At 54.4% G+C, this 11,972-nt stretch overlaps 1 protein-coding gene across 1 annotated transcript in view; it reads left to right on the top strand.

Moving 5' to 3' along the window:
- The window catches only part of LOC144611181 (cyclin-dependent kinase 17-like), a 114,182-nt gene that overhangs the window by 50,982 nt on the left and 51,228 nt on the right, over positions 1-11,972 (top strand). The window contains 5 exon segments of the mRNA XM_078430234.1: positions 844-934; positions 937-990; positions 10,749-10,771; positions 10,773-10,862; positions 10,864-10,906. Of these exon segments, the coding sequence (XP_078286360.1) occupies positions 865-934; positions 937-990; positions 10,749-10,771; positions 10,773-10,862; positions 10,864-10,906 (280 nt within the window). The 5' untranslated portion in view covers positions 844-864.

Below are 11,972 nucleotides of genomic sequence, written 5' to 3'. Positions count from 1 at the left end.
TTACAGGCAGCAATCCAGGAGCGGGCTCAACCCTGTGACTGATTGTAAGCGGGGTAGTGTTTCTGCCAGCCGAGCTGCCGTGCTGTAATAGTGCGGCCATGCTTGCCCTCACACCTGGAGCAGAACGCTGGATGGACGGGCTTGTAATCCCTGGCCAGCTACTCGAATGCATTGGCTTCCCCGACCCCCAGCCATTGGCAGCCTCACTCCACGCCTGGCTCCTGGCGGCCCGCGTTTCCCAAGCCTTGGTGGCCGCGTTCCCTGCCGGCGTCTGCAAGCCGTTCATCGGCAGCGCCCCTCGTAGCTCAGCCCAGCGCAAAAGCATAACAACCGGAATGGCGGGACTATCATATGTTGAAAGACTGGAGCGACTAGGCTTGTATACGCTTGAATTTAGAAGGATGAGAGGAGATCTTATCGAAACGTATAAGATTATTAAGGGGTTGGACACGTTGGAGGCAGGAAAAATGTTCCCAATGTTGGGGGAGTCCAGAACCAGGGGCCATAGTTTAAGAATAAGGGGTCGGCCATTTGGAACAGAGATGAGGAAAAACTTTTTCAGTCAGAGAGTTGTGAATCTGTGGAATTCTCTGCCTCAGAAGGCAGTGGAGGCCAATTCTCTGAATGCATTCAAGAGAGAGCTAGATAGAGCTCTTAAGGATAGCGGAGTCAGGGGGTATGGAAGAAGGCAGGAACGGGGTACTGATTGTGGATGATCAGCCATGATCACATTGAATGGCGGTGCGTACAGGCTCGAAGGGCCGAATGGCCTCCTCCTGCACTGTTGTCTATTGCCTTGACGTCGGCAACGTGCACTGATCGCTATTTCCTCTTGCATGGCAGGCGATTGGAAATCAGAACCTGATGGACCGGATGAAGAAAATAAAGCGGCAGCTGTCCATGACCCTCCGTGGCAGCCAGGCATCAGAGAAGTCCTGACTGACCTGTCAGAGCAGATAAACATCGAGGAGAATAATGTCAGTGACAGCGGTGAGTTCTGCTTGACTGGGAGATGGTGGGAGGCAGGGGAGGGGGCGGTGCGGAGGACTGGCTGCACTCTGGAGTACTGTCCAGACTTACCTTTTAGCAGCTGCAAAAATCAGGTGAGTGGCTACTTTCCCCCCTTTGCCCACCCACGTCCACCCCACCTGAACCTTTGACCTCCACCTGTGGTGACCGGCACGCTGACCAACTCTGCTTTCCCACCTCACCGGCCTTGCCTCTCCCCCCGGAGAGCAAAGGACTGCCGGTGCTGGAAATCCAAATAAAAAGCAGGGAACGTCAGAAAAGTCTGTCAGGTCAGTTGGAGAGGGGGGAACGACTTCTGACCAAGTCAGAGGAAGAAAGAACTGCAGGCGGTTAGTCACAAACGATTGGAGCAGCCCAGCAGAAGGTATCACAAAATGCTGGAGTAACTCAGCAGGTCAGGCAGCATCTAGGAGAGAAGAATGGGTGACGTTTTGGATTGGGGACCCTTCAGACAGAACCATCCTCTCGCCAGCTGTAAAGCAGTCCTGACCCTCACAGAAACAGAAAATAGGTGCAGGAGGAGGCCATTCGGCCCTTCGAGCCTGTACGCACCGCCATTCGTTGTGATCATGGCTGATCATCCACAATCTGTAACCCGTGCCTGCCTTAGACAATAGACAATAGGTGCAGGAGGAGGCCATTCAGCCCTTCGAGCCAGCACCGCCATTCAATGTGATCATGGCTGATCATTCACAATCAGTACCCCGTGCCTGCCTTAGACAATAGGTGCAGGAGGAGGCCATTCGGCCCTTCGAGCCAGCACCGCCATTCAATGTGATCATGGCTGATCATTCTCAATCAGTACCCCGTTCCTGCCTTCTCCCCATACCCCTGACTCCACTATCCTTAAGAGCTCTATCTAGCTCTCTCTTGAATGCATTCAGAGAATTGGCCTCCACTGCCTTCTGAGGCAGAGAATTCCACAGATTCACAACTCTCTGACTGAAAAAGTTTTTCCTCGTCTCAGTTCTAAATGGCCGACCCCTTATTCTTAAACTGTGGCCCCTCGTTCTGCCCATATCCCTTGATTCCGATAGACCCTGGAGCTCTATCTAACACTCTCTTAAATCCATCCACTGAATTGACCTCTACTGCCCTCTGTGCCTGAGAATCCCACAAATTCACAACTCTCTGGGTGAAAAAGTTCCTTCTCAACTCAGTGGGTAAATGGCCTCCCTTTATTCTAAGACTGTGTGTGGCCCCTGGTTCTGGACTCGCCCGACATTGGGAACATGTCTCCTCCATCTTTAGAAGATTGAGGGGGGATCTTATAGAAACTCACAAAATTCTTAAGGGGTTGGACAGGCTAGATGCGGGAAGATTGTTCCCGATGTTGGGGAAGTCCAGAACAAGGGGTCACAGTTTAAGGATAAGGGGGAAGTCTTTTAGGACCGAGATGAGAACGTTTTTTTTTCTTTTCACACAGAGTGGTGAATCTGTGGAATTCTCTGCCACAGAAGGTAGTTGAGGCCAGTTCATTGGCTATATTTAAGAGGGAGTTAGATGTGGCCCTTGTGGCTAAAGGGATCGGGGGGTATGGAGAGAAGGCAGGTACGGGATACTGAGTTGGATGATCAGCCATGATCATATTGAATGGCGGTGCGTACAGGCTCGAAGGGCCGAATGGCCTACTCCTGCAGCTATTTTCTATGTTTCTATCTTACCCGAGGTGTAGTCCCCCAGTCGGAGCCAGCGGCCTCCAGTACAGGGCTGGCTGGAGACAAGAGTAGGGGCAGTCTGTGACGCAGGAGAGTGGAGGCATCTTGCTTTGCGCCAGCCTGCCGGTGTGGTAGCGCAGGTTAGCTGACGGCTCAGGTCGAGACAGGTTTGCGAGGCATCTTGCTTTGCCGCCAGCCCTGCCGGTGGTCGGTTCGCAGTTACCTCCGCCCAGTCGACACAGCCTTAGTCCCTCAGGTCTTTATACCCTTTCACCTGCGTCATGCTGCCTCTACCTCACAGCTGCGATCCACCCGGCTGATGCAGAACGGTAAGGACCGACGATTCTCTTCCTTTTTATTTATTTACTCCCCCCCCCCCCTCTCACCTCCCCTCTCATTAACTTGGCGTGTGGTCGTTGCTGCTTGCGGTGGGTGTTTTGATGGAGTGTGTGTGGGGGGGGGAGGGGACGGTACTGGCTGAGAGCCCAATGACCAACGGGCAAAGAGGGCGACCGTCACCGGAAAGCCACCGTCTGCCCGCCCGCGGTCACTAACTCCCCCCGATGGACGGCTCTCCCAACTGGTAACTGCACGCGTGTGTGTGGGTGGGTGTGTGCGCGCGCGTGTGTGTGTGTCTTCAAGAGGTTGGCGCTAAGTGCCACAGCACAGGTTGAGGGTCTAGTGGCTGCCCTAACCCCCCCCACTTCATAAGTCTTAGGAGCAGAATCAGGCCATTCAGCCCATCGAGTTCACTCCGCCATTCAGTCACGGCTGATCCATCTTTCCGTCTCAACCCCATTCTCCTGCCTTCTCCCCGTAACCTTTGATGCCCGTGCTGATCAAGAACCTGTTAAATCTCCGCTTTAAAAAACAACCAACGACTTGGCCTTCACCGCCATCTGTGGCAATGGATTCCACAGATTCAGCATCTTAGACAATAGACACAGTGCAGGAGGTGGCCATTCGGCCCTTCGAGCCAGCACCGTGATCATGGCTGATCATCCACAATCAGTACCCGTTCCTGCCATCTCCCCGTATCCCTTGACTCCGTTATCATTAAGAGCTCGATCTAACTCTCTCTTGATAGCATCCAGGGAATCGGCCTCCACTGCCTTCTGAGGCAGAGAGTTTCCCAGCTTATGGCTAATAAAATTCTCCTCATCATTCCAATGGTACATCCTTTTATTCTGAAGCTATGCCCTCTGGTCCCAGACTCTCGCACTAGTGGAAACATCCTCTCCACATCCACGCCATCCAGGCCTTTCATTATACTAAGTTGCAACGAGATCCTCTCCCTCGTCCTTCTGAGCTCCAGCGTGTACAGGCCCAGAGTCGGCAAACGTTCCAGTTAGGGTTGCCAACTTTCTAACTGCCAAATAAGGGACAAAGTCTGACATCACTGCCTCGGCCAGCCAGCGGCCACGTGCCCCCGCTCCACCAATGGTGGCCGCCCGGGCCGGGAGGCGGGTTCCTACGCAACCTCCATTAGGCAAACTCACTCCGTTAGCCTACAGCGTCTGGGCCTAGGGGGTGGGGGGGGGGGGGGGGGGGGGGGGGGTGGGGGGGGGGGGGGGGGGGGGGGGGGGGGGGGGGGGGGGGGGGGTGGGGGGGGGGGGGGGGGGGGGGGGGGGGGGGGGGGGGGGGGGGGGGGGGGGGGGGGGGGGGGGGGGGGGTGGGGGGGGGAGGGGGGGGGGGGGGGGGGGGGGGGGGGGGGGGGGGGGGGGGGGGGGGGGGGGGGGGGGGGGGGGGGGGGGGGGGGGGGGGGGGGGGTGGGGGGAGGGTGGGGCCGGGGGGGGGGGGCCTCTGACAGAGGGGGGGGGGGGGGGGGGGGGCCGGGGGCCTGCAGCGTCTGGGCCTACAGCGTCTGGGCCTACAATGTCCGGGGCTCTGCACTGTCAATAGACAATAGGTGCAGGAGGAGGCCATTCAGCCCTTCGAGCCAGCACCGCCATTCAATGTGATCATGGCTGATCATTCTCAATCAGTACCCCGTTCCTGCCTTCTCCCCATACCCTATGACTCCGCTATCCTTAAGAGCTCTATCTAGCTCTCTCTTGAATGCATTCAGAGAATTGGCCTCCACTGCCTTCTGAGGCAGAGAATTCCACAGATTCACAACTCTCTGACTGAAAAAGTTTTTCCTCATCTCAGTTCTAAATGGTCTACCCATTATTCTTAAACTGTGGCCCCTTGTTCTGGACTCCCCCAACATTGGGAACATGTTTCCTGCCTCTAACGTGTCCAACCCCTTAATAATCTTATACGTTTTGATAAGATCTCCTCTCATCCTTCTAAATTCCAGTATATACAAGCCTAGTCGCTCCAGTCTTTCAACATATGACAGTCCCGCCATTCCAGGAATTAACCTAGTAAACCTACGCTGCACGCCCTCAATAGCAAGAATATCCTTCCTCAAATTTGGAGACCAAAACTGCACACAGTTTTGTCCGGGCCTAATACGGGATAAGGGCGGGGGTCCCGTACAGGACAAACAGATTTAGTCCAAAATACGGGATGTCCCAGCTAATACGGGACAGTTGGCAACCCTAGTTCCACTACACTCCATTCCACTGCATGCATCTAGCCACTCTCCCCACTTGCCTCTTCCTTGACGTGCCACGTCAGTGCTTGATATGTGATGTCCCAGGGACTCAGTCCACATCGTGTGGTTCACCCAAAGTGCTCTGGGCTCTTTCCAAAGGAGGTTTACAGCGAGCGAGCTCTGTAAACACCGGTTAGGCTCCAAACAGAGTGTGGTGGTCAGATCCGAGCGCCACACTCCAAAAGTCGGGGAAGGTTGCAGAGATTTTACCAGCACGCCGAACTGTCCTCTTGCAGCAGAGAAGGTTAAACGATTTCAGAATAAAAGGACGCACCTTTAGAAAAGAGATGAGGAATTCCTTTAGTCAAGAGGGTGGTGAATCTATGGAATTCATTGCCACAGACGGCAGTGGGGGCCAAGCCATTGGGTGTTTTTAAGGCGGAGATTCTTGATTGGACTTGTAGACTGTATAGATACAGCGTGGAAACAGGCCCTTCGGCCCACCGAGTCCATGCCGACCAGCGATCACACCATACACTAACACTATCACATACACGAAGGGCAATTTACAATTTTTAACCAGAGGCAACAAACCTACAAACACGTCTTTGGAGTGTGGGAGGAAACCTGAGCAACAGACAATAGGTGCAGGAGGAGGCCATTCGGCCCTTCGAGCCTGTACGCACCACCATTCAATGTGATCATGGCTGATCATTCTCAATCAGTACCCCGTTCCTGCTTCTCCCCATACCCCTGACTCCGCTATCATTAAGAGCTCTATCCAGCTCTCTCTTGAAAGCATCCAGAAAATTGGCCTCCACTGCCCTCTGAGGCAGAGAATTCCACAGATTTACAACTCTCTGACTGAAAATGTATTTCCTCATCTCCGTTCTAAATGCCTACCCCTTATTCTTAAACTGTGGCCCCTGGTTCTGGACTCCCCAACATTGGGAACATGATTCCTGCCTCTAGCTTGTCCAATCCCTTAATAATCTTATAGGTTTCGATAAGATCTCCTCTCATCCTTCTAAATTCCAGTGTATACAAGCCCAATCGCTCCAGTCTTTCAACATACGACAGTCCCGCCATTCGGGAATTAACCTGGTGAATCTACGCTGCACGCCCTCAATAGCAAGAATGTTCTTCCTCAAATCTGGAGGCCAAAACTGCACACAGTACTCCAGGTGCGGTCTCACAGGGCCCTGTACAACTGCAGAAGGACCTCCTTGCTCCCAAACTCAAATTTGGAGACCAAAACTGCACACAGTACTCCAGGTGCGGTCTCACTAGGGCCCTGTACAACTGCAGAAGGACCCCTTTGCTCCTGCACTCAACTCCTCTTGTTACCCTGAGAAACCCAGGCAGTCACAGGTTGAACATACAAACCCCGTAGAGATAGCGCCCGGGTTAGGATGGAACCCGGGTCTCTGGCAATGTGAGGCAGCAACTCTACCGCTGCGCCCCAATACAGATTAGTACGGGTGCCAAGGGTTGTGGGGAGAAGGCAGGAGAATGGGTTGAGAGGGAAAGATAGATCAGCCATGATTGAATGAATGGCGGAGTGGACTCGTTGGGTCGAATGGCCCAATTATGCTCCCAAGACTCACAAACGTATGAAAAGGAGATTTAATTGTGGTCATAAATTACTTGAAAGCTCGGGCAGCTATTTCCAGTGGTTTGAAGGGCGGTGACCATGGCAAAGAAGGAATGGGGGCGGGGGGAGAGGTGGTTAATGTTTTCTACCACAAATTATTGTGTTCTGGGACGCACTGCCTGAATGGGCTGAGGAAGCCAATTCAGTAGAAGCTTTAAAATAGAAATCGGATAAATACGAAGAGTGGAAAATGTTTAAGGCCATTGGCGAGAGAGATGGGTCACATTTAGAGAGCTGGCGCCCGTCAATTGATCAATTGGCCCTCCATCATTCTGTGACTGCCCCTGCAAGTGTGTGGGGCAGACACTATGAGACCTGCTCGCCGTGTCCGCTGCCCTCCGTTTCAACTCTCGACGTTACCTCTCACTTATCCTGTCTGCAAAGTGCACCCATTCATCACCTGACTGTTGCAGCAAGAAAGCGGAGACGCACACACCCATCATTCAAAACCGAAACCAATAGTGCCATCTACCTCCAACCCTGTGTCTCAACGATCCTACTCCTGCTCATCCCTTCTCTCCCCTCCCCTCCCTGACCCCTTATCTGCCTGTGTGTGTCTCTCTCTCTCTCTCTCTCTCTTCTTGTTGCTCCTCTCTTTCCGTTCCTCTCCTCTATTTTTTTCCTTTGGCAATTTCTCTTTCTCACTTTTTCTCCTCTCTCTTTCTCTGTCTCTCTTTCTCTTTTTCTCTGCCTCACTCTTCCTCTCCTGTTGTTTTTCCTCTTTCTCTCTCCTCTCTTTCTCTCTCATCTCTTGCTGTTCCTCTTTTTCTCTCTCTGTCTCTCTCACTCTTTCTATCTATTCTTTCTCCATCTTTCTGTATATTTCCCTCCCTCTCTCTCTCTACCCCCACTCTCCCTATCAATCCCCACCCCTCCTCTCCTGTCCCCGCTCTCCCTCCTCTCCCCCTGACTCCCTCTCCCTGTCCCCCACCTACTCACTCTGTCTCCTGCCCTCCCTCTCTCTCTCTCTACCCCCACTCTCCCTATCAATCACCACCCCTCCTCTCTGTCCCCCACCCTCCCCCTCTCCCCCTCTCTCTGTCCCCCACCTACTCACTCTGTCTTCCTGCCCTCCCTCTATGTCTCCTTCCCACCTACCCTCCCTCTCAGTCTCCCTCCCACCCTCCCTCTCACTCACCCACCCTCCCCCTCTCTCTGACCCCACCTACTCTGTCTTCCTGCCCTCCCTCACAGTCTCCCACCCACCCACCCTCCCTCTCACCCACCCACCCTCCCTCTCACCCACCCACCCTCTCCCTCTCTCTGACCCCACCTACTCTGTCTTCCTGCCCTTCCTCCCAGTCTCCCTCCCACCCACCCTCCCTCTCACCCACCCACCGGTCCTCCCTCTCTGTGTCCCACCCACCCATTCACCCACCCTCCCTCTCAGTCTCCCTCCCACCCACCCTCCCCACCCATCCAACCATTCACCCACCCTCCCTCACAGTCTCCCTCCCACCCACCCTCCTTCTCATCCACCCACCCGTCCTCCCTCTGTGTCCCACCCACCCTCCCTCTCTGTGTTCCACCCACCCATTCACCCACCTACCTCCCTCTCAGTGTCACCCACCCACCTGCCCTCCCTCTCTGTGTCCCATCCACCCACCCACCCACCCTCCCTCTCAGTGTCCCATCCACCCTCCCTCTCAGTGTCCCATCCACTCACCCACCCTCCCTCTCAGTATCTCCCACCCATCCACTCACCCACCCTCCCTCTCAGTGTCTCCCACCCACCCTCCCTCTCTGTGTCCCACCCACCCACCCTCCCTCTCTGTCCCACCCACCCTCCCTCTCTGTCCCACCCACCCTCTCTGTGGCCCACCCACCCTCTCTGTGTCCCATCCACCCTCCCTCTCAGTGTCCCATCCACCCACCCACTCTCCCTCTCAGTGTCCCACCCACCCTCCCTCTCACCCTCCCACCCATCCACCAACCCACCCTCCCTCTCAGTGTCCCCATCCACCCACCCACTCTCCCTCTCAGTGTCCCACCTACCCTCCCTCTCAGTGTCCCACCTACCCTCCCTCTCAGTGTCCCACCCACCCACCCACCCACCTCTCCGCCCTCCCTCAGTGCCGGTCTGCCACCCACGCAGTGCCCCGCACGCCCGTGACTATGGACTGGCCTCGTGCCGCGCCCTGCGGCCTGGGAGCTGCCGGAAGGAGGATGGCGAAGGTTGTGCCGGATGGACGGTTGCCAGTGGCGGGCCGGGCCGGGGTGGTGGTGTCCCCAAGGGGAGGGGGGGTTTGGTGAGGTGTGTCCAAGGTGCCAAGCTTACTGCTCTGACCTGTGCTGTCCGTCTGTGCTGTTGCTGTTTGTTCCTGTAAATGCCTGCTGCATGCCTGGAATGGTTTTCAATGGTGCTATACATTCTTTTAAACCTGCAATGTATATTTTCATTCTACTTGTATTTTAATTTCTTCCCTCTTTTAATTCTTTGTTTCTTCCCCTTGATTTGTCCTTCCCTTCTTTTCTCTCCCCTTTTCTCTCTTTTGACCTCCCCCACCCCTCCCCGCTCTTCCTACTCGTCCATTCTGTTTGATCACCCGCCTGTTGGCTGTTGACCACGTTTCACTCACGCTGCCATCTGCCCTCCCAAACCGTTCATCCTCCTGGAACCACAAACCATCACGTTCTCCATCTTCCCTGCTTCGCTCCCCCTTTCCATCAACCTGTCTGCCCTGTCCACATCGTGGTCTCTGCACCATATCTGTCACTTTCAAACTTTCCCCTTTTCCACCCCTCCCCATTGCTTTGCATTTGTGTTTACAATTTCTCCCCTTGTATTCCCTTGATCACTTTCTCTCTGACCCACTCTCTCTCTGACTCTCTCTCTCTCACACTCTCTCTCTCACACTCTCTCTCTCTCACTCTCGCTCACTCTCTCTCTTGCTCACTTTCTCTCTCTCTCACACTCTCTCACTCTCTCCCGCACTCTCTCTCTCTCCCGCACTCTCTCTCTCTCTCCCACTCTCTCTCTCTCTCTCCCACACTCTTTCTCTCTCTCCCCACACCCTTTTTCCCTCACCCGCCCTCTCCTTCTCTTGCATCCCCCTCTCTGTCTCATTCTCTTCCACACTCTCACTCTCTCTCCCACACTCTCTCTCTCTCCCGCTCTCTCTCCCTCTCCCGCACTCTCTCTCTCTCTCTCCCGCACTCTCTCTCTCTCTCTCCCGCACTCTCTCTCTCTCCCACACTCTCTCTCTCTCCCGCACTCTCTCTCTCTCCCGCACTCTCTCTCTCTCCCCGCACTCTCTCTCTCTCCCGCACTCTCTCTCTCTCCCCGCACTCTCTCTCTCTCCCCGCACTCTCTCTCTCCCGCGCTCTCTCTCTCTCTCTCTCCCGCGCTCTCTCTCTCTCTCTCCCCGCGCTCTCTCTCTCTCTCTCCCCGCGCTCTCTCTCTCTCTCCCGCACTCCTCGCTCTCTGCTGCACTCTCTCACACTCTCTCTCATGCACAACCCCTCTCTCTCGCACCCCCCTCTCTCTCTCTCTCTCTCTCTCTCTCTCTCTCTCTCTCTCTCTCTCTCTCTCTCTCTCTCTCTCTCTCTCTCTCTCTCTCTCTCTCTCTCTCTCTCTCTCTCTCTCTCTCTCTCTCTCTCTCTCTCTCTCTCTCTCTCTCTCTCTCTCTCATGCACAACCCCTCTCTCTCTCGCCACCCTCTCTCTCTCTCTCTGCCGCACTCTCTCACTCTCTCACTCTCTCTCACTCTCTCATGCACAACCTCTCGCTCTCTCTCTATCTCTCGCCCACCCTCTGTCTCGCGCTCTCTCTCCCTCGCCCACCCTCTCTCTTGCATCCCCTCTCTCTCTATCTCTCTGTCCCTCCTCCCTCTCTCCCTTCGGACCTCCTTGGCTGGGTTTAAAGAGCCCATGGTGAAGAACGGCAAGCCCCCCCACGTCCCACAGCATGCACTCCTTCCTTCACCAGTACGCAAGCAGTTTCAAAAAGCCACCTATTCGAAGGCCTCACAGTCTGGTGGGGCAGGAGCCTCAGCTCGCACCTTCAGAGGAATGCCACGCTAGGTGATTATCTCCTCCGTCTCGGCAACCTTCTGCCACCTGGGTAAAAACTCTCCAAACCCTTTCAAACACCTCCCACTGTTTGCAAAGGTTGCGTTTGGTGAATACGCTTGTTCTCTTATGTAAGACGTTGGTGAGACCGCATCTAGACTATTGTGGACACAAAACGCTGGAGTAACTCAGCGGGTCAGGCAGCATCTCGGGAGATCTGCCAGAGGAGGGGGTCTTATAGAGACGTATAAAATTATTAAAGGTCTGGCAAGAAAAATGTTCCCAGTGTTGGGGGAGTCCAGAACCAGGGCCACACAGTCCAAGAATAAAAGGGAGGCCAATTTAAAACTGAGGTGAGAAGGAACTTTTTCACCCAGAGAGTTGTGAATGTGTGGGATTCTCTGCCACAGAGGGCAGTGGAGGCCAATTCACTGGATGGATTTAAGAGAACGTTAGATAGAGCTCTAGGGGCTAGTGGAATCAAGGGATATGGGGAGAATGATTGGGTATGGGTTAATGATTGTGGATGATCAGCCATGATCGCAATGAATGGCAGTGCTGGCTTGAAGGGCCGAATGGCCTCCTCCTGCACCTATTTTCAATGTAGAAGGAATGGGTGACGTTTCCGGTCGAGATCCTTCTTCAGACCTCAGTTCTGGGCGCCGTGTTGTAGGGAAAAAAATTTGTCAAGCTTGAAAGAGTTGAGAAAAGATTTACGAGGATGTTGCCAGGACTAGAGGGTGTGAGCTACAGTGAGAGGTTGAGCAGGCTGGGTCTCTATTCCATGGAGCGCAGGAGGATGAGGGGAGATCTTATAGAGGTGTACAAAATCATGAGGGGAATAGATCGGGTAGATGTACAGAGTCTTTTACCCAGAGTAGGGGAATCAAGGACCAGAGGATATAGGCACAAAATGCTGGAGTAACTCAGCGGGTCAGGCAGTGTCTCAGGAGAGAAGAAATGGGTGACATCATCCATTCCTTCTCTCCTTAGATGCTGCCTGACCCGCTGAGTTACTCCAGCATTTTGTATTTACCTTCGATTTGAATCAGCATTTGCAGTTATTTTCCTACACACC

Source organism: Rhinoraja longicauda, chromosome 39 (assembly GCF_053455715.1).
Source record: "Rhinoraja longicauda isolate Sanriku21f chromosome 39, sRhiLon1.1, whole genome shotgun sequence".
NCBI classification, from domain to species: Eukaryota; Metazoa; Chordata; class Chondrichthyes; order Rajiformes; family Arhynchobatidae; genus Rhinoraja; species Rhinoraja longicauda.
The sequence above is the reverse complement of the archived record's forward strand: the minus strand, read 5'-3'. Positions and strand labels throughout refer to the sequence as shown.